This window comes from Loxodonta africana, chromosome 24 (assembly GCF_030014295.1).
Source record: "Loxodonta africana isolate mLoxAfr1 chromosome 24, mLoxAfr1.hap2, whole genome shotgun sequence".
Classification (NCBI taxonomy): Eukaryota; Metazoa; Chordata; class Mammalia; order Proboscidea; family Elephantidae; genus Loxodonta; species Loxodonta africana.
The window spans coordinates 33,328,209-33,351,143 of NC_087365.1; the positions used below are offsets into that span (position 1 = coordinate 33,328,209).

Genomic DNA, 22,935 nt, shown 5'->3' on the forward strand with positions numbered 1-22,935 from the left:
TTTTTTTTTTTTTTCTCTTTATTAGGAACACCTCAACACTTTTCTAAAATACTTTTGGAAAGAATGTGGTTCTTAATCAGAAACCCTCAATTGTCTTTGCCTTGTCACTATAGCAGAGTTCCTTCTAACTGCGCTGTGGTTGGTTTAAAACTATAGAGGAAGAACAGAGGTTGGTGCAACTGTATGGGTAACTGAGGAGCAACAGGTCATTTTCAATATAAATATAGTCAATCCAGTTTTAACCAAATAATATCTCAATGGACATAAAACTTAATGGGCCTGGATCAGTCCTGAGAATGTTTTAAGAGTGAAGTTAAAAACTGGGGTGTTATTAGTTTGTCACAAATCTGTAAAGTTCTGTGTCTTCCCTAAAGGGTCCCACTAAGAAAACACACACACACACAAATAACAGAATACTAACTGCACGAGAGGCACTGACCCTTGCTTTATTCACGCAGTAACATCCAACATTTGTTACAGCTTGTTCTCCAAACTCAAAATGCCTTCAGAAACCTGGGTTCCACCCAGCAGTGCTGTCAAATAGTTTTCAAACTGTAGTTGAGAACAACAAAAAAAGATTGGCCAGTAAAACTGAGAATTGTGTGGACGTAGATACAAAAAAGGGAGAAAGGGATCATAAACAGCAGTCATGTTCATCATGGCAGTGGTGGCAGCTCAGTCAGTGTGGCCCCCCCTTAGGAGGGCCCTACTAGGTTGCAGGAATGCTCCCTCCACCACTTCATGGCCAAGGTGCTTTACAGCACTTGGCATGTTACTTTAAATTAAGGGTCACAGTGATTAAAAACACCACAGTCAAGACATTCAGGACAGACACGACTGCTCCTAGGCCGCTTGGAATAACAAGTCCGGCAATAAGAAAGTAAGGAGCAGCATGTATGTCCTTATCCTCAGTTAAGTGCGTGCAAGGCAGACCACAGCACAGACATAGATTATCTTGTCCCCTGTGCTCCAATCAAGAAATACCCACATCCTCTGCAGAACTGGAGGCCCGAGAAGTACCAGACAGATAGCATCTCTTGGGTTCTCATGGTCACATTCAAAAGCTACTTCAATATAGAAAATAGAAAAGCATTTGTGGTGGGCCTTTTTCAAACCCAGGACCTAAGTTGAGGGGAGGGGGTTCGTCACCATTTGGACTCTTCTCAGAAGAGTCCCCTGTACTGCACACACATCATGTCCTCCTGAACAGGGTGCCCAAGCAGGGTTGTTCTTGGTGTGCCAGTTACAAGACACACTTAGGAGGTTATGTTTCTAAGATTCTCTTAGTGGCCAGTGAGGAAGAAAATCCTAAGGGTGAGGGTACCTAGCACCTTGAATTCCCTCATGTGGTAACAGCTGGAGGACTTGGCAGTGAGGTAGTAGCAACAATCCTCACATAATAAAAATAATTCAAATCTATGTAAATCTTCCCTGGATGTTGAAAACAGGCAGTCCTCCCAGATTTTATGCTCATATGCTCAGTTCACTCTCTCATGTGAAGCAGTGTCTACTTTGTGTCTCAAGAGAAGCTGGGAAGGAAAACGGCTGCCCAGCTGAAGTGCCTGCCAAAGTCCAGTTTCTCAGGACAAGCATACAGCGACTCATCAGAGCCCAGGCACAAACTGTTTTTGCTGAATTCACCGAGCACAACTTTTAAATAAAGAAAACTAAAGGACAAACCAAATTGAAAGAATCACTGTTATAATAACTTTAATTTATCTCGCATTTTACAGAAGTCTATGAACGATTTTAAAAAAGCACCTCCTTACCCCATCGCGTTTCTCGGACAGTTGTTAAAGTGGGCAATGAGTATGTCAACAGCTTGAGCATCGGCATCTTGCAAGGATTTCACAGGCCAACCAACCACACGCCAAAGAGCTTGGCAGCTTTTCTATCTTGTTTTTAATACAATGGTATATCCAACTCTGGTGGTAAACCTGTCCAGCCAAATCTCCACAACACATTTTGCAAAATCAGTGGTGATTAGCAAATTAGTTAGCTTTGGCACGGAGCTGTGCTCGCTTGCCCGTGACAGCCTGGAAGCCGGTTTTGATGCTGGCAACTGAGCATCGAGAGTGACAAGTTTCGCACTGTAAGAAATAAAGTCGGGTGTCCTTCTGTAGGATTGTGTCCGGTGATCGGCACGTGTGACAGGTGACATATTCCTCTGCAGGAAGAGCAACACAAAGCATTATCGTGGCTGCACTGAGCCAGGGGTTTCTTCCTTGTGCAATACATATTCTACTCTGAACTCCACGAACTTAGGCTGAGACAGCAGGTTATCTGGGAATCCAGACCAGGGGAGCTTAGCTAAGCTTAGCTATTCTGGGGGTAAGAAAACACAGGCTGTCTGCTGTGATGCTTCAGGTACTAAAAACCAGGTTGAAGTAAATTCAAATTGCCCCAGGAGGCAGGAAAGTTTGTCAGCTACCTACTCCTGGTTCTATCTACAAAAGAGAGGGAACTGACTAACCTTCCTAGGTGGGAACAGACATGCCAATTTTAAGGGATTAGGAATGTAACACAGGAGTCAAGCCATGTCTGAATCACAGACAAGTTTCTCTTGAGTTGGCCTTCAGCACTGGAGCCAACCAACAGCTTCCATCAGAGCTGGGCCATCTTAGGAAATTCAAACCCCTCTCCTGGCACCTCATCAGTGGTCTAGAGCTACCTCCCATTCACTATCATGTACCCCAATCTTTTTAAGGCCAACCTTTCCAGGCTCATTACAAACTATGAACAAATGGCTCTCCCCAGACTGCAGTCTGATGAGAACATTTCAGGGTAACATGATTAAATTATACACTTACTGATATATCTTCTCAAAACATTTTCTATCTGTTTCTGTTGGAATCTTCCTTTGATTACAAGTTGGTTATTACCATCTATAGAACCACTATGAAAGAAAGAAAAAATGTCTCCATTAAAATTATTTTTTCTGTAAAGAACCAAATTCTGGGATTTCTGTATGTAATGAATTTTTAAGATATTCGGTGGTCTAGAAGTGGTGCTGTACTACCTGGCTTCTCCTTTTTAAAAAGTATTTTTAATTAAGTAGTTGGTGCCTGATGACCAACCCATATTTCCTAACATTAAATCCAATTTCAACCAATTAAGTCAGTAACAACGATCAGATTTATGGGATTTTAAGTACAAAACAAATAGATTGCTTAATTATAACAGCCCATTTATCCAACAAAGGAAATAAACCTTTACTGAGTGTCTACCATATGCATAACAGAGACAGGAATGTAAGTATGAAATATGAAAGGGGCTAGAGAAATAAAAAATCCTAAGCACCAAATACTTTGAATCAGTTATGGTTAAAAACATAGCTTATGAAAACATTTTAAAATTGATTATGGAGACGGCTGAACAACACTGGATTGATTAAAAACCACTGAGCTGTACACTTCAAATGTGTGAATTCTATCTCAATTAAGCTGTTACCAAAAAAAAAAAAAAAAAAAAGCCACAGGCCACAAATTGTCCATGGTACTCAATGAGAAACTTCTGAGAAAGCTATTGACAAGTACTTTTAAGAAAGCAAAGCTCTAGGCTAAACATTATCATTTCTTAAAAATTATGAGTCACAAGTAAAACAACAAAATCCAGCCAGATGGAGTTTTATATTTGTTCTGTGTCTCATCGTAAAACTGACTTTCGTTTAAGAATCTCTCCTGTGATTCTCCTTTAACTACAGGGTTTAACAGCATACTCCATCAACTGGAACCCTTAGTATCTGGGCTATATTGATTCCAATGCTTGTAGGAAATGTTTTTCATTCACTGTCTGTCAAAAGAAATTGAGTTTTCTCAAAAACCCTATAACATTAATCTCACTGACCGTAAGTTCACTGATCACAACTTCTTGTAATTTACCCCACCTCTATAAGACTGCAAATTATTCTCAGAAGTAGAAAAAATATTGCTAGCTTTTGCTCCTTCATTAGTTTATGCAAGTTCAAAATAAACAATGGTTGTAACATTACATTAAAACACAATTCTTCCAGAAAAGAGCAATACGTACCCACCACAAACCAAAAACAAACCCACTGCCGTCAAGCTGATTCCAACTCGTAACAACCCTATAGGACAGAGTAGAACTGTCCTATAGGGTTTTCCAAAGCTGTTAACTCTTTACAGAAGCAGAGTGCCACATCCTTCTCCCACAAAGTGGATGCTGGTGGGTTCGAACTGCCAACCTTTTGGCAAGCAGCCACCAGGGCTCCTTCATCCACCACAGGTCAAGTAAACTGCTGCTTAAACCCACAGCAAGTGCAGCTTGCTGTTACAATAAACTGTGGGCTTCAGGAGAGCAAGAAGAGAGTAGAACACCGTAATTCTTTCTGTACTGCCAGTGAGACTCAGGCATTACACCTTTAAGAGCTCAGGCTCCAGAGACGAGCAAATCTGAGTCTGTATCTTGACTGTACCACTAACAAGCTACGTGACCATCTACAACTTCACTGAACCTGCTTCCAAATCTACAAGACCAGAGTATTTCTCCTTCACAGGACTGTTGTAAAGATTGAGAAATATTCACTCGGCACAGAGTCTGGCACACTACAGGTGTTAGTCATCATTATTATAGCATAAGTCTATATTAATTTTTAAAGGGACATTTGGCTTCTTAGCATTTGCGTGGTCAAACTCATAGAGATGGGCTCCATGGGATCCTAGCCTCCCTGAATGCTCAAAACCATCAACAGATAAGCCCTGAAGACTGGAGTAGCTACTTAATTATCAATCCTTGTTTCCATGGTTTCTCCTGTGCCACTCATCAACTTTACAAGCTGGATTTCTACATAGCCTGTTATCAATTAAAGGAAAAAAAAACAAAAAAATTCTGACTTCCTCTAAAATTTGAAAGCATCTAACATTTATTCTCTAAAAAGACCCAGGAGTTTCAATTACTGACCGGACGCTCTAAAGGCAGCAATGGCACGGTACTCGCTTTGGACACTAGCAGGCCTATTCAGATGTGCTACTGTTAACTCTGTACCTAGTCCTACACAGCCAAGCTCTCCCACAGAAATGATTTCACTCCCTTGTTGGCCTAAAAGCCCTTCTGATAATTAGGTCAGTGTTTTCTAAGCATGTCACATATCCTTCAAGTTAAGTTCTTAAGAAATGTCCAGTAATACTGTATATAGTTTCTTACCTTGTACCCAATTCAGCCAATAAAAATGCAAGGAGATGTTTGGGCTGACGGTGCAATCTAAAAAGAAACAATACACAAACCTTATCTTTCATGGAAATATGACCAAGCTTCTAAAAAACCATCCTGTTTACTGTTTTAATCTCTGACTACTCAGCCATTAGGTGAATTTCAGTACACAGTTTTATTCAGGTTTTAGAACATATATATACTATATGACATCACTTATTTACATTTTAAAGCCCATAAAACATTATGTTATGTATGAATACATACGTATGAGTAAATGTCTACAGACATAGACAGGAAAGGTAAACACTGACTTTAGGAGATAATGTCTTTCTCTGGGAAGAAGACAAAAGAGATGGGAAGGCAACAGAAACATGACTAATTTTAACTATAAGCCCCCCCACACCTTTTTTTTTTTTTTTTTTTTTAAAGAATACAAAGATCTGAAGCAAATGTGTCAAAATGTCAATCTACACCAAATCTAGGTGGTGGGGTATTTGTGTGTTTCTTATGCTAATTCCTAAATATTTCCTGTTTTAAATATTTCACTGAAAAATCTGAACCATACACATAAAAGTGGAAAGTTTAAATATTCACCAACTGAGGACTGGTTAAATAAAATTATGATATATCCATTCAATGGTGTATAATCCTGTTTTTGAGAACAAGATGGGTGTGTGTGTGTATAAAGATTACACATACAATTTAAAAGGAAAAAAGCAAATATCGAGCAATGCCATTCAGTTTCAGTTTTTTAAATTCTATATACTTTGGCACTGTTTGAACTTGTTCTAACAAGCAGATACTATTATAACAATTCTAAAAACAAAGTTATTTTTCCCCAAAATGTAATGGGTGAGGATTGGTGAAAATAGTTAAGTGCCTACACTGCTGGAAAGCAATTTGCCAGTGTTTGCCATAAAAAGAGGCATTCCTTTTGACTTAGCAAAGATATGTGTAAGGATGTTCCCTGAAGCTCTGCCTCTAATGAAAACATGGGAACAACCATGTCCAACTGTTAGAATATACTGTGTAGTCATTAAAAACACTTCTGAAGACTATCTAGTGACATGAATAAAAGTTTCATGATATAGTAAGACAAAATGGGTTAAATACTAGTCTGATACCAATTTATTTAAAAATATGCGTACAAAACTGGGTATACACAAAGATACCAAACTATTTTTTTTTCTTTTAATGGGGGACTTACAGATGATTTACTCTTTAGCATGTCTATATTTTCTAATTTTTTTCAATAATGAGCACCTACACACTACTGTTGTAATCAACAAAAAAGTCTAAAGTATCTTAAATAATGCCTAAAGTACGGAAAACAAGTGGTTATCTCTGGATGGTGGGATTTGGGATGATTATTATCTCTTGTTTACCATTTGTTTTCCCTTTTTTCTGCAACGAGCATGTATCATTTATGAAACTGAAAAACGAGTAGTAAATAAAGTCAGATGCCCTAACAAACCTGCCAGCAAAGGTGTAGATTAAGAGCTCTGAGAATAGCCGGGCCCAGAGAGGGATCTGGGGGTGACACAGGCATGGAACGTGGTGGCAACTAAGAAAGCTGGCACCTCATCAACTCTGTCTTGGCAATGACTATCCAAGGAAGAGGCACACCAAATTGAGCCACTTTCTGGAGCTCACTGATGAGCCTTCTCACCTCCCTGAGCTCTCCAGCATCTTCACTCTTCATTCCATCTCATTAGGATCCACTCTCATGGGTCAGATTCTCTCACCTCTTGATGCCCTGATAAAGTGAGCCCTGGGGCCCATGACTCCGAAGAACTGACAGACTTGAACTCTGACCTTTCCCAACCCAACCCGACACCTGTGCAGCCTCTCTTTCTACCTGCACTAAAGTTGACAATAGGGACATCTAGCGTACTTACAACTCCACTGAGAATCTGATAATTGGGAAGGAGCCTTTCCATTAAACAACTTACAGTTTACAGATATCTGTAAAGTTGACAAAAGAAGTTTTCTTGGTTCCTACTCTGACAACCTGTGGAGGTTTCATGACAAATTTCCTTTTCTCTCCAGCAACCATATCTGGATTCTTTTCCCTCATGATGTTGAACACTCGATTCAGTAGCTATAGAGATAAAATGGTAATGGTGCACATTTTTAGTAATAGCCAGAGTATTAAGTTCCCATTTGAGTCAATTTTCTTTACCCTTGAAACAGTGCAAACTTCGCTTTTTACTAAATATACACATGCATCACTACATTTCCTGGAGGCTCCTAAGTGCAGGGACTCCATCCTCATTCCCAACCAGGATCTGGTACACCATGGATGCTCAGCCATTCCTTGTTCAAAGTTAAATGAACAAATGAGCCCCTAATCATTTCTGTTTTTTTTTTTACTCATTCTGCTGCTTCTATGGGAAAGTGTATGATGTGTGGAAAAGATTCAGGAAAACCCAAATAAGCTCCAGCCTACCCTGGTCCCAAATTAGCCCCTCCCTGTCATCACTTCCCCCTATGACATCCAGAGGGCTGCATCTCCTCAGAAGATGTCGCAGGTGGGGACAGTGGGAATGCTATAATGACGGCCACACTCTGGGCATGCTGTCCACAGGTGGGACCAGGAAATGCTGTTCACTGGCATGTGACCTCACCACTCTGGGTCTGTTTTACTATCAATCTACATCCCAATGGATCTTCCAATTCACATGTTTGGGGGAACATTTATCTTACTTTTCTTTGAGCTCTAGTGAACAGCTTAGCCTCCTTTGAAAACAATTTGTCTTACCTCCTCATATGTGTAGTCTCTTTCTGAGCCTGCCCAAGCAGGGCCTGTCTGGTTACTGAATGAGATACCATCATCTTTTTTGCTGTCTTCATCTTCTAAAGCTGTAGATAACAAAGACTGTAAGAATGAGGGGTGGGCCCTGCTATTGTAACGAAAAAGAAAAGGAGCAGAGGCAGGTCTATAGAAATGAAAGCTTCCAGGACATCTGCCTTCCCTCCCACAACTGCAGGCACAATCAATAGCCTCAAGCCTGGGTATCAAGCCCCCCAAAAGCCCCTTTTCTTCCTTCAAGACAGCGATGGTGTGACTTTCAAAAAAGGTCCTTCACAGACACCTCTCAAATTAGGAACCTGTGATAACACAGACACAGTGAAATGTTTCTTGAATTTAACACAAGATAAAATACTTCATTAGGATAATTAGAGGAAAAACAACTATTTTGAAACACTTAAGAAACATCCACACCCATAAAAACCCATCTACCAACTATATTAAAGTTCTGTAAAGACCCTACAGCACTTGGAAAGTAATAAAACCATACTTTTAACAGAACATTACAAAACTTTTTAAAAACATTATTTAAAATTCAATTACAGTAATTTTCCCAATAGTCTGAATCACCAAGTTTTTAATATAACAACTGCCAAACTCTTCCCCCATTAAATTTTAAACTGTCATCATCAAGTGAGATACTATTTTCCCTTCGGCATCCATTATTAAGCAGTGGGAACAAAAGGCAGAAAAGAATAAAAAAGGAGCATCGCATCAATGAAGCTAGGCCAAAGGCCTGAGTAACCTACGATTGGAGTTGCTCAGTTCCCCAGATTACCTTCATCTTTCTCTAGTATTTCATCCTCGTCTGGGAACTTGACATTCTTCTTTTTCTTCTTTTTATTGCCAAGCATAATGTCAAGGTCATCCTCTGGTTCAGCTGGCTCTTGAACATCACTTTCAATCTTAAGATCCTAAGAAATGAGACCAACAGTCTCAACATTTTGATATTGGGACTATTATTTTTTTAAATGACATGAGCTAGCATCATTTTGGAGGGAAAAAATCAAATATTCAAAATTGAAGTTACAGGTAAGAAATGCCTCTCACAGGTGGGCCAAAATGACTCAGAGAGACTGCCATTCAACAAGGAAATTCCTCAAGACACTTGTGGAATTTGTCTTTTTCTTTTATCCCTCCCTCCTTTTTATTGTTCATCCTCAGGATCTTATTTATTATAGTCATTTTCCATATGTTTTCAAACTAGGCTACTGTCAGAATCACTTGGTAAACTTTAAAAGATTCCTGAATCTTCTGATTGACAATCTGCAGCAGAAATGAAGTTCAGGAGTATTTTAAAGACGTTTCTTAGGGATTCTGATGCAGTCAGTCTGGCACCAGGCTCTGGAATCTTTGGGAATCACTTCAATATATGACATCACAAAAGAGGGAAACGCCTAACTCAGGAAGAATTAAGGTCACATGACAAATGTATGGAGACAAGGTAAAGCCTGGCTCCAGGATTAGCTGCTGTAGGCATGGATGTAAACAGTATACCACAGACTAGAAATGATTCATGAAACACCTAAGAAGAGCAGAAAGGGCCAATCTCAGTCTCCAGCCTTCTAATTTCTCCCTCCTCTCACCAGCTTATCCAGCTCCCAGCGCCAAAGTATGCTGTCAAAATTTGGAACCCCAAATTCAGCTGTGTAATCTGGTACCAGGTTTGGCTATCAAAGGCCAATCAGCCCATGGTATTAGCTATATACCACACAAACCAGATGTTAATCAAATCTCTAGGACGACAGTCAATAAATAAAAAACCTGAGAGATGCAGAATATAAACTAGCACACACCAGCCAGCTTCTAGTCCTATACCATTATTTATTCTATCCCAATAAGGCCTATATCTAAACTGAGGCCAAGACACAGTCAAAGGCACAGAACAGCAAAAAGTGGTTTTTCAATGCAGGTATATTATATCCAAAACCCTATCATGGTCTGAAAATTCAAGTGCGAGAGTAAGCCAAAACTTCAAAAGACTCTGGCTTCAAATAAACATCCATGCCTTGCCTGGTAACCAAGACACTTATAATAGCCTCTTATGTTATGACTTCAATCGCAGTGTAAAAGTATCCAAGCACTTAATAAGAGCAGAATTTATAAGTGATATTTCAGGACAAAACCTACTAGAGGAATCGAGAATTATTACCAACGATGCCTTGTTATCCAAGACCTTCTGTGGCATGTATTTGATGTCACCCTGTTATCCAGTAAATTTAATCTCCATTTGTTCAGTACCATCTGAGCATTTTTCTTTCTCAATTTCCCAACATCAGGAAGAACAGAGAGTCCCAAGCAGGGAGAGAACAAGATGAATCCAGGTAAAATCATTTTGTTTAAAAAACCTCTAAATTATCTCTGAACTAAAACATCTCTGAAAACAAGAGAAAAATGTCTTATTAATTTCCATATCCTTGGCAATCAGCACACATAATACCTGGCTCGCTATAATCACCAACACATACCTACTGAATTAATCAAATTATCAAAACTGTGACACTGTTTCCAAAACTGAGTGAAGTTACAGTATACATTTCCTGCTACATATGGAAACACTGTTTACTGGAGTTTGAGCAAATAAGCTATTTACCAAAGAAAAACTTGGGCTTTCTTTCCCTGCCACCGCCGAGTTGTGTTGGGGTAGAAGCCCTGGCGCATTCAAGATTCACCTTACCCATAACACACTGCCATGGCCAAGGGAGGCACTGTTGCTGGAGGTGTAATGGACGTTAATACTGCTTTTCAAGAGGTGCTAACGACTGCCCTTATCTGGGATAGCTTGGCACGGAGATTTGGCGAAGCTGCCAAAGCTTTAGACAAGTGCCAAGCCCATCTTTGTATACTGACATCCAACTGTGCTGATCCAGTTGGTGGAGGCCCTTTGTGCTGAACACCAAATCAACCTGATAAAGGTTGACGACAACAAGGGGAGTGGGTAGGCCTCTGCAAAACTGACAGAGAGGAGAAACCCTGTAAAGTGGTTGGCTGCAGTTGTGTGGTTAAAGACTATGGCAAAGAATCTCAGGCTAAGGATGTCAGAAGAATATTTCAAATACAAGAAACAGGCAAATAAAAACTTGGTGTCTTAGTTATCCAGTGATACTGTAACAGAAATACCACAAGTATATGGCTTTAACAAACAGAGATTTATTCTCTCACAGTCTAGGAGGCCAAAAGTCTGAATTCAGGGCACCAGCTCCAGGGGAAGGCTTTCTCTGTTGGTTCTGGGGCAAGGTCCTTGTCATCGATCTTCCCCTGATCAAGGAGCTTCTCAGGGCAGGGACTCCAGGTCCAAAGGACATGCTCAGCTCCCAGCACTTCTTTCTTGGTGGCATGAGGTCCCTCTCTTCTCTGCTTGATTCTCTTTTATATTTCAAAAGAGATTTACTCAAGATACAACCTAATCCTGTAGATTGAATCCCATCTCGTTAACATAACTGCTTCTAATCCTGCTCATTAACATAAAAAAAAAAAAAAAACATTTCCATGGAGTCAATTTCAACTCATAGCGACCCTATAAGACAGAGCAGAACTGCCCCACAGGATTTCCAAGGGGTGGCTGGTAGATTCAAACTGCTGACCTTTTGGTTACCAGCCAGGCTCTTAGCCACTGTGCCACCAGGGCTCCATTAACATCACAGAGGTTAGGATTTACAACACATAGGATGATCACAAAATGGCAGACAAACATGCAATACCAGGAGTCATGGCCTAGCCAAGCTGACACACATTTTTGGGAGATGTAACTCAATCCATGAAACCTGGCTTTCAAAACAAAAAAAATTCAGGGTAGAGTGCACAAAATGGGACAGTTGGGGTGTGTATTCTCTATGTATGTATATACCAAACCAAACCAAAGCCACTGCCGTTCAGTCAATTCTGACTCACGGTGACCCTACAGGACAGAGTAGAACTGCCCATACTGTTTCCAAGAAGCAGCTAGAGGATTTGAACTGCTGAACCTTTAGTTAGCAGCTGAATGCTTAACCTCTGTACCACCAGGGCTTATATATATATATTTATATACATATATATATACACACACACAAACACATATGCATATATACATATATGCATATATATGTGTATATATTCACCTACCTACCCACATTATCTATCTATTCCTTGTTCAAAAGAATTTTGAGATATTTGTATTAGAGACCAATCCAGTAATAAGTCAGAACAACTGCAAGGTCAACTCCCTACAAGATCAGAGAACATATAACTAGCCTGACTGTTCCAGTTCACCTGCAGGCCAGACTGTCATCAGCAACCAACCACCGCAGGCTAGGATTCATTCTTTGCTGCTTAGAGGTACACACTTAAGTTTATGTATATTCAACAGGCTTCTACAAGTTAAATGGAAGAAACCATAGGAATATTTGCTTCACAGACGTTCTTACTCAGAGAAATCTCTTATCAGCCAAAAAATCTCAGTATGATTAAGAACAAGAGGCATTTTGTGATCATTTTTATGGCACATATTACAATTTTTTTTGTGTGTAATTACAAATTTTTTTTTTTTTGTTATTACAATGGATGTGACCTAAGTTTACATTCCTTCAACCATAATCCTTTAGGGATACCAAGCTGCACACACACTTAAGAAAAAGACCTTAATAGTGGTGATTAAATGCTTAATAACAAAAAGCAAAGTTAGTAAGAGATGAGACAAAGGAGGAGAAATATCAGCCATTAGCAATCTTTCAAGAGGTCAAATTTTACTTCCAACAAGAAAGCAATAGATAGCTAATACTACCTTTATGCCTTCTTCGGCTTCATCAATATCAAATATCTTTTTTGTTTTTTTCTTCTTTTTCTTTTGATTAAAAAAGTTCAAGTCATCTAGATCATCGGAAGCATCTAAAAAGGGCAGATCAGGGGTTATCAGTTACTAACGACAATTAGCAAAAGCAAAACATCAAATTATGAGTTAAGCCAACACGTTTCAGCTATTCAGAGATCAGGTATTAATGAGCATAGTAGTCCTTCCACAACCACAAAGGTTACGGTTCTGAAAAACCCAATGGCGGGCCAACTCAAAGCTTTGTAAACAGAAAAATCTGGTTATGGGATCATGTTGGGAAAATTTATTTATCAGACCATGTCATTCCCCTGCTTTAAAAACCTTCACTGGCTCCCCATTTATTCCCAGGACAAAATCAGGGCTGTAACACAATTTCTAAGACTCTCCAGTTTTCTCTCTCCATTTCTGCCTACTCCCTTACCCCACACACCTCAATCCCACGCACCAGGCCCTGAACTACTTCCAGTTCTAAGTGCAGTGTGGTCTCTCATTTCTAAGTCTTCACATGAGCCCTTCCCACATAGCTCTTACCCTCATGTTACAGGATTCCAAAACCCAACTTTCCTTCCTCCCAGCTAAGTTAGATGTCCCTCCAAGATACTTTGTGCTCACCCCACCTTAGGTATATATTACTAGCTTGCTTGTCTATCTCCCTGTGAGATACTAAGGGACTAATCCTTAGGATTTAGGTGAACAAGGATTAGTTCAACATGTTACTGAATTAATCAATTGACAAAGCCCTTATAAATTATTTTTCATTAAAATAAAGCTGCACAGTAAATATGAATATTGATGAAATTTTATCTACTGTTAGTGAATAATGGGCTCTGTTCAATAAGGTTCCCATTTGTTCTGTCCTACTGTACACTAGGAATATTTTAGGATTTCTCTGCTATAAAACTTTTAAAGTAGCTATTTATGAATTAATTTTGTCTTGTTACAACAGGAATGATTTCCTTGCCAAGTTTGTTTTGAACATGTACAAGATATAGCACGAGATGCTTGATGTTAGTTCTCGCTATCCCCAATACAATGTCTAATATTTGACAAACGTTAATTACGTTTACTGAAACATTTATTTCTCTCGAATAGTCAAATTGTGTCTATGTTAGAGCACAAGAGTCAATAACGAAGCTGGTGTCTAACCCCAAACATTTTAGGCTATAATTTTAATCTCTTCTATGTATTTTTCAGACCTGCTAAGACACAAAACTGCCTATCCTGGGCTAACTTTACCTGCCTACATTCAAATGCAATCACCATTAAAGCTGGAGAAAAGACATGACAGGTTAGACTGGAAACTCAGTCCTGGAATGATGGAGGTTTCATCATCTCTGCAACTTACGAATTCAGTGGGAATTTACCAGGAAAAAGCCTATCAGAAATCTAGCAAGGCCCAGTGCACGCAGACTGTTGATGGCCTTGGATTCATCAAAGCAGCCCTATCAGGCTGAGAAGTCACTGCAAGCATAGGATTCAACACCAATGGAAAAGAACCAGGTTTCTGATGACAACAGTGACCCCCTTACATCAACCACTCACCTTTTTTCCTACTGTCTTCTTCATCAGCTTCTATATCTTTGTCCTCAATTGGCTCTGGCTCCACTTCTTTTGTTTCAGAGGGCTGGGTTTCTTCTGCCTGAGCATCCCCTTCCTCATCTAACATAAAGGGCTTCTTCTTTTTCTTTTTCTTCTTGCTCATAGTAGGATCAAAGATCATCTGTTTAAAAGACAAAACAAAAGGGACCAAGTGATTATTTTTGATGATGCTCACATTCCAAATATGTTGTATCCTCAAAAGGCACACTCTTAAAAGTCAGAATATTTGATGCATTAAGCCACCGAAAAAAGGATTTTACCCCCAAAATAAAACTGTCCACCCAGCTGCACTCGTGTGTGTACACGTGCCTTTAATTTATAAAGTGTCACAGATACAGTAACTGCACATTCAGTTTCACGAGCCACGTGGAGACCTTATGAGGAAATCGTGAAGTCTGACGAGGGGCTTCAGCCAGTCCCTCACTTCATGGATGACAAAACCGATGCCTAGGCAAGCCATGAATGTTTTATCCAGTCAGTGACCCAGGGTTACACCAGGAGACTTGACCTGATTTAAAAAAAAATTTTTTTAATCCTAACGCTCAGACAACCCTTTTAGGAAATCCATCCGCAATCCTTCATATAGCCAATCTCTGAGTAAGTGGAACTGTTTACTCTGCTTTTTGATTCTGAAACAACATTAAAAGCTCTCTTATTTTACCTAATGCCTACAACAGGGAAAGTGAAAAAACTAATTTATAATTCGTAGCCTTATCTGTTTGCACTGATCACTTGGAAAAAAAATACTGATGAAGTTATTTTAGACCTAACAGTTTAAACAACATATAGGGCAGAAATCTGGTAGAGTAGAGAGAGTGAAGACTTTGAAGTCAAACAGAATTAGATCAAAGCCCAAGTACTTTTTTCCTGAACCCCTTACCAATCTTAGTGCACGTTCTGCCAAGCTTAAATTCAGCATCTTGCCCAACGATCTGCTGCTGCCGTGTAGTGAGGTGTTTCCAAGAGCACAGGTTCTAGAGCCCAACTGACTGGATTCACACCTTGACCCTGGCTCTTACTTAGTGACTATTCCAGGTAAGTTCACATGGAGATGGACTACAGAACCAAAATCACCCTCACAAGGTTACTGGGAGGATTAAATAAGTAAATAAATATAAAACACTTGGCACAGTACCTGGCACATAAGTACTCATTAAGTGTTAGCAATTATTATCATAGTTCATATAATGCTTTACAGTTCACAAAACATGGCCTCGATTCCTGTCACTGAAATTTCAAAAACTCTAATGATCTAATTTCAAAGACTTACCATGAAACTCTCAAAAAAATTCCAAAACTGATCCTAATTAACTTAAATTTCTTTATGGCCCACATACATTAAAGAAACTGATATGTACTGAAACCAAACAATTGTCTGTAATAAAGTAGGATATTTATTGTCCTTATCTAACTCAGAAGTATCTACAAAGAATTCTGGAAATTCTTACATAGTTATTCTCTCCTACCTTAACAAGCATCCAGTTGTACAAATAAGTAAGTCTGAGATGTAGTCAGTCTGAAGAACATTATACAGCAAACTTAAAGAAGAGTCTCTTCTAAGAGGAAACCCTGGTGGCGTAGTGGTTAAGTGCTTGGGCTGCTAACCAAAGGGTCAGCAGTTCAAATCTGCCAGGCGCTCCTTGGATACTCTATGGGGCAGTTCTACTCTGTCCTATAGGATCGCTATGAGTCAGAATGGACTCGACGGCAATGGGTTTGGTGTTTTGTTTTTTTTTTTTTGGCTCTCTTGTAAGAGAGAAGAGCCTGGAGGAAGGAGTCTCCCACTGCTGACCTACCAGGCCTTGTGTCATCTTACATGGAGTGCTGCAGTCTGTTCCAGAGAGGCAACTATGGTTCATTCTCATACCTGAAGTAAGAAGACTTGGCAAAAGGACAGACAGCACCCCAAGTGCTATAAATTTGGTCATGTGGCAGAGCTTACAATTCATTTACAGGCAGCCCCCAGGTTATGAACGAGTTCCTATCCCAAGTCTGTCTTTAGTAGGTCAGAACAGTTAAGAAGGATTAGTTGTATCTAACATCAGTCAAATGTTTGTCTTAGTATACAGAACACAGTGTACCTTTCTATGCATAAAAAAGCTTTAAGCAGGCACTTCCAGATACACTAAAACATCTTTAACATAATGATGCTCATCACAAAGGACTGCCCGGCTTGTTATTATGAACAGTCGTACGTACCTCGAATTTTTAACATAATAGGCTTTACAGCAGTTGGTTCTTAACTAAGGGCTGTACATAAGTTAGGTGTTTATAACCTGGGGACTGCCAGTACTGCATTTTTTCAAGCATCAAGTTCCCTGGAGTATTAATTGCCTTTTAACTATTATTCAGCAAGACAGACCAAAGATGAGAGGAATGATGAGAGGGGCCCTGAAATCATCAGAGAACAGCCTCACAACTGCCTCTTTTATCCCCTGAAAACATTCTTACTTAGGTTTTACAGGGCAACAGTTTGGCTGTAGCCTAGTAAAGAGTAGTAAATATGCAGGAATCATACACTGAAATAATTAACATCTCTCTCAACTGCTGTCTCTGATGTACTGGATGCTCAACATATACTCGTCTTGTTTTATTCACGCCAACTTTCCAAAGCACAGTTTAAAAATAAGGAAACCAATAAAAATAAGAGCTCCAAAGAAGACCTGCCCAAAGTTGTCACAAGGCCAGGCTTGACCAAGGGGGAAAAAAAAAACTTTTTAAATGTTTTGTTTTATGAGACTAGTTTGGATTTGAGAAGCAAATAGTTGCTGACAGTGTGCTTATGGAAAATTACAGAATCACTTCAGCATTTTTTTAAAGTTTATAACAAAGCCTTCAAAAGTAGTTTCCACCTTCAACTTCTGTTGGGTTGGAGGTGAGGAAAAGGATACCAAGAAAAATTACCCCAACAGACCGAAGCACATCATCAAACTGGAACCCTACTCCCATCATACTTCATCCAAGAAATCCACTTTACGGCCACACCACAGCCAGAAAGTGGGTGTGTTACAAAAGAACCCACAGAGAAGCAAGGCACTGGTCTTTAATTAATGCACCTTTTAAGAAGAATGAAACAGTGTTCCTACGTCTTATTCAGTGTTGTCATTTCCGGGTGATAAGATTTGGGGAGATTTTTATTTCCCTATGTATTCTTGTTCTATAAACGTTCCTTTTTCTTTTTTTTTAAGTTTAAAGCTTCATTTGGAAAGTACCTATACCATACCTGTAAGCCCATAGTATGTGAAAAACCCAATATTCTAATCCCAGTTCTGCCAGGGGCCAAGTTATCTCCCTGGGCCCTAGTTTCCTGTTTGTAAAATTGGACTGGTAGACCTGAGAAGTGCCAAGCTGCTCTAATACTTCATTGGTTCTACAGTCCTCTGCTGGCATGTCAGCTCTGCCATCTCTGGTTTGTCAAAATCCTGTTCACTCTTCCATAATGCATTTATATTCCACTTCCTTCAAAACCTGACCCCCACTGTTAGAAATGATCCCTCTACCTTCCCCCCGCTCAAATTGCTATGTTGATGGCCGTATTTCTCTCTCTTATGGCAAGCAATAGTTTCTACCTTGGATCTCTTACCTTCCTTACTGCACTGTAAGCACTTTATTAAAGGAACACAGAATATATCACTCCAAGGTATCTCGCACTCCATGTTTTAAGTACCGAGTTTGCTAAATGCTTTCAACACTGGGTAAAAACAAAACAAGCGAAAAACACTGCTGCTCTCAGAACTTTTGAAACAGAGTACCCCAGAGCAATGTCTGTCATGAGCTTAAATCAAGAACCAGCTTCGGACTCTAAGTTTGTCTCCTAAGTTAGTGACAGCCTCCTACAGTCACCTAAATGAAGACAATATTGCATAGATTTGGATTTCTACTACTAGCTCAGCCACTTACTGCTTGATCTTGGGCATTACATAACCCTCTATGCCTCAGTTTTCTCTAAAATGGATCTAATAATACCTATCTTACAAGGCTGTGGTAAGAACCAAATTGGACTGCAAGCTTCTCCAGAATTAAATCCAAATTCCTTAACTTGGTCAGCAAAGCCCTTCAGGAACTACTTATTTTTCCGCCCTCCACTCCTTAACTCTAACCAAGTTGGAGAGTACTCCACCTTCAGTGAACGCACTTCCTTGCTTTTCTAAACCACTCCCCTGCGCTCTGGTGCCTTTCCACTGCCTGCGGAAATTCTGGTACCGTGCTTCAAAACCCAACTCTAGGAAGTCTCCGATTCTTCCTCGTCCTCCCTCCTCAAAGCCCTACAGGCCAAACCAAGCACTCAAATGTTTATGGAACTGAATTACAAATGCGTCATTAGCTTTTTATTTTTTCTTTGGGGGGGTGGCTTGCCGATAAGCGGTAGCTCTCCCCCCAGTGTTAATCACTACCTACTGATAGTACTTAAAATCAATTTTACTTTAATGCCGACTGACTTTACGTGAACTGGTATAAATCTGGCAAAAAAGGCTTTGGGCGAAATTCGCTGAGGTACAAGCACGATGGTGGGCAAAGATCCAGCCAGCTTCTTAGCCCCGACTTCCCGCTCACGTCCCCGTGAGCTCTCCGATAAGGAAACTCAAGAGATTCCCCGCCCTGAAACTTTCCAGCGGGGTAATCACTCTTTGAGGCTGAGACATCTTCTCCTGTCGTCCTATCTCCCTATCCCGTTCTTTTTAAGAAGTAATACTCGAGATAAAAACTAGGGAGGGATACCGGCCCGGACAAGTCAATCTATAAAGTTTTTTTAAACGAGGGCGCTCTCCCGGGCGCAGAGAGAGGCTCCTCTCCGCACCCCCGGCGTCCAGCGAGGCAGCTTAAAGTTAAAGGAAGGCAGGGTCGCCGGTCCCAAGCTCGTTCAGCGGACTATCAACCGGGCACTCAAGCCCCCTTCAGGGCGAGCGGCTCAGCCTGTGCTCTACACTCCGGAAACGCCGGCCACTGGAGGACGCCGGCCTGGGCGCCGCCGCCCTGAGGAGAGCAGGGTGCGGCCAAGCCCGCGGCTCCGGAGTCCTCGCCGGCTCTGCCGCTCCGGGCCACCTAGGCCCGGCTGTCCCACATGGCGGCGACCGGCCGCTAGGCCGCAGGCCCGGTCTCCCACGCTGAGGTGGGTTCGGCTCCCCGCCTCAGTCCTTAGCCCCGGGCTCAGGCCCTCACCTCGTCCCCGGACATGGCTGCGGATCAGGTGGGCTCGGCACGGACTGGAAGTCAGACGGGTCAGCCCCAGGCCTCGGCGGCAGCGCCGGTCCTACCGATACCTCTCCCACCACCGCACTAGGCTCTTGCATCAGCGAAAGGGAACGACACCCCGCCCCCTCCCTCCAGCTTTGGAAATGCGCCTGCGCAGAGGCCCACAAAGCGCAGGCGCAAGGAAGACCCAGCCAAGGGCGCTCCGATAGGCGCGAGTTACCAGGCGACGCCGCATTGCCGGGCATGCCGGGACTTGTAGTCTTCCTGCAAGAGGCGGGTCCTCGCGCAGCAGCTGTACAGAGATTGGTGCGCGCCGTCGGAGTGAGCGGCTTCCGGAAGGGTCGGTTTTGGTTGTGGTTTCTTCGTTCTTTCGTAGAGCTGTGTATCCGTCCTGTGCTGCGTTGCTCGTAGGGTGAATTCAGGGCCTTTCCTCCTGGGTTAAAGTGGGTAAGACACTCTGAAGTCTTTGGGGCTTTAGCTTTTATGCTGCTATCTACGCCTTGCCGCCGAGGTGTTCTCCTGAAGAAAAGTACTTGGGAAATTCGAAGTTGGAGCTGGAGCTCGCTAAGGATTTTACTTTACGAGAAATTTAACGTGCTGCATCTCCACTTGGAAGGTCGGAATCCACAAGTCGCCTCCTCCATGTATCCCCAGGAGTTGACTTAGGAAAGGTGTTCCCTGAGGAGAAATGGCCTGACAAGAGGTAGTTTGTCGGGAAGCCACAAAGTATTTGTTTCTGAAGTCCCTGTTCAAAGGCTATGGGTGCATCGTGCAGTTCGCCTTGAGGCATAATTATAACAGCTGCTCTTTAGGGAGATCTCACTGTCGTCACTGTCTCTAGCGAAGGACCACCAGGAAGACACCTGTAGTTGAACAAAGTTGGGCTTCTGGTCTCCTTGCAATGAGTGAGAACACACACTGTGGGGAACAGTGGGGCATCACAGGAAGAGGGTGTGGAAAGGACTTAAAGGATTTGGGCTGGTGTTAGCTGATGTGGGGAAGGTCAAGGAAGCAGGGCTTCTCTGGATTGAACGTTGATAGGAAGTGGATGTAATTCTAAGGTTTAATATTTTAATTCTTTCCAAAAATGGAGAAGAATCCAGCTAGGCTAAAGCTGCTATAAAGAAGCAACAGTCAAGCATATTAGGATTAAAAAGCCCATCGCCATGGAGTCGATTTCAACTCATAGTGACCCTGTAGGACAGAGTAGAACTACACAGGGTTTCCTAGGCTGTAAATCTTGACGGAAGCTGACTGCAACATCTTTCTCCCAGGAATGGCTCGTGGGTTGAACAGCCAGCCTTTCAGTTGGCAGCCAGCCCTTAACCACTGTACCACCAGGGCTCCTTTTCGTCAGGATAGAGGTCATTTTTATTTTTGGTACACTGTTCTTGTTTTTGTTTGTATTCAGACATGATCTACGAGTAATCTCGTTTTTCTCTTGATCCACCCTAGTCACAGTGGCCTTGTCCTATGTTGGTATTCTGTGAAATTGTTTATGTTCAGCAGGACAGTGCATCTAGCTGATGGTGCCAGGCTAGCTCCTGGCTATCAGGGCCTAATTTCCTCCTTTTCACTATGCTCCATATCACTTAATATATGTTCTCTCTTTTAGGCCTTGAAACTGTGTGTGACAATCCACAAATATTTAGCACTACCTATCAGATCCAGTCCCTAATTTAGGCATAACAGGTAAACCTAGGGCCCTGCCCCCAAGGCTTAGTGAGATGGATACTTTATTAGCCCCTTTTTCCAAGTGAGGAAACTGTGCCTTCATGGAATTGAATGGCTGGTCTAAAGTCATACAGCCAGCAAAGTGAGGAACCTGGGAGTCCAGTCCAGAAAATCCAATATCAGAGACTGACATTTTATCATCTTGAGAATCTGCATCCCTAAGGAGACTGAAGGAGCCTTGGTGGTGCAAAGGTTAAGCACTCATGCTGACCGAAAGGTTGGTGGTTTGAACCTACCCAGCGGCTCCACGGGAAAAAAGATGTGGGGATCTGCTCCTATAAAAATTACAGCGTAGAAAACCCAATGGCGCAGTTCACTCTGTCACATTAGGTCCCTATGAGTTGAAAATCCACTCACTGGCACCTAACACCAACAAAGAGACTGAACTGCTGCAGCCAGACCTCAGTCATAGCCAGTTATTGATATCTGTGCATACCAGGGTCTCTTAACATTTGTAGCAATATTGACATTCTGGGCAGGATAAGTCTTTATTGTGGGATTGTCCTGTGCATAAGGAGCCCTGGTGGCACAGGGGTTAAGTGCTTGGCTGCTAACCAAAAGATTGGTTGTTCAAACCCAGTAGCCACTCTGTGGGAGAAAGATGTGACAGTCTGCTTCCATAAAGATTTACAGCCTAGGAAACCCTATGGGGCAGTTCTGCTGTGTCCTCTAGGGTCACAGTGAGTTAGAGTTGACATGACAGCAACAGATTTCTGGTTTTGGTTCTATGCATTGTAGGATGTTTAGCAGCATCCTTTGCATTTACTCACTGGATGCCAGTAGCATCCCCCTCTTCCCCCGCCAAGTTGTGACAACCAAAAATATCTCCAAACATTGCCACATGTTCCCTGGGGAGTGGAAGAGGGGGAGGCAAAAATCACTGTTGAAAGCCACTGGGGTATACCATTTATCTCAGAGAACAGAAGTCTCTGAGAGTTAACAAATATTTGGGGTATGGCAGCCCTCAAATTGCTTTGAGCAGAGAGGCCATGAAGAGGGGAGAGGGTGATAGTGTGGCCTAGGTTTTTGAAAAGTGTGTTTGATTAGGAAAATGAAGAACGAGAGAAAGGAAAGTCAAGTGAGGTTAAAAAAAAATAATAGAGATGGTGAGAAGGACCTCACAGGAAGTTGCTCTTAAATTACTCAGTTTACAACACATTAACAAAGTCTACAGCTGCTAAACGAAGGGTTGGCAGTTCGAATTCCCCAGGCGCTCCTTGGAAACTCTATGGGGCAGTTCTACTCTGTCCTGTAGGGTTGCTGTGAGTTGGAATCGACTCGACGGCACTGGGTTTTAATGAGGCCTCAGTATGTGTCCACTGCCTGTTTGGGAAATGCTGGTATGCTTAGCAAGGAGTCTTGACTAGTTTTGTGAAAAGATTTTTTTTCCTGCACAGCATGACTCTGGGTATGACCTCCCTGAACTGGCTAGTTGGAAGAAAGTGTCCTTCAGAAATTTCAGGCTTCCACTAATGTGTCGTTATTGTGTGCCATCGAGTCGATGCTGACTCATAGCAACCCAATAGGACAGAGCAGAACTGCCCTACGGGGTTTCCTAGGTTGTAATCTTTACGGTAGCAGATCTCCATATCTTTTCTCTCATGGAGCCACTGGT

The 22,935-nt window shown here is 41.7% G+C and overlaps 2 protein-coding genes and 1 pseudogene across 5 annotated transcripts in view; 2 read left to right on the forward strand and 1 right to left on the reverse strand.

Annotated features, from left to right (window-relative positions):
- RALY (RALY heterogeneous nuclear ribonucleoprotein) overlaps window positions 1-14,340 on the forward strand; it is a 136,436-nt gene extending 122,096 nt beyond the window's left edge. For 2 of the 4 annotated variants that reach the window (XR_010319246.1, XM_064275991.1), the window contains one exon: window positions 13,989-14,340. The gene's annotated coding sequence lies outside the window, so the exon portion shown is untranslated. Of the gene's footprint in view, window positions 1-25; window positions 5,604-10,263; window positions 10,309-13,988 lie in introns of those variants that run through there. The other 2 variants (XM_064275992.1, XR_010319245.1) reach the window with 2 other exon arrangements.
- Window positions 1,685-19,705, reverse strand: EIF2S2 (eukaryotic translation initiation factor 2 subunit beta). The gene is made up of 9 exons (XM_003411664.4): window positions 19,554-19,705; window positions 14,337-14,514; window positions 12,747-12,850; window positions 8,763-8,898; window positions 7,934-8,034; window positions 7,125-7,273; window positions 5,164-5,220; window positions 2,811-2,896; window positions 1,685-2,167 (listed from the first exon to the last, which is right to left on the reverse strand). Exons 1-9 carry the CDS (start codon window positions 19,566-19,568, stop codon window positions 1,992-1,994), a joined length of 1,002 nt encoding a protein of 333 aa, XP_003411712.1. The 5' UTR covers window positions 19,569-19,705; the 3' UTR covers window positions 1,685-1,991.
- Window positions 8,894-11,472, forward strand: LOC135228604 (small ribosomal subunit protein eS12-like; annotated as a pseudogene).
- Window positions 19,706-22,935: the final 3,230 nt, after the last annotated feature.

Bases quoted from the DNA above. Each gene is read 5' to 3' on its own strand.
- EIF2S2 (XM_003411664.4), bottom strand. The intron at 8,035-8,762 runs GTAATCTGGGGA...TGTTATCTACAG, and splicing joins AATACTAGAGAAAGATGAAG to CTTTAGAAGATGAAGACAGC. The intron at 7,274-7,933 runs GTAAGACAAATT...TTATCTCTATAG, and splicing joins GAGACTACACATATGAGGAG to CTACTGAATCGAGTGTTCAA.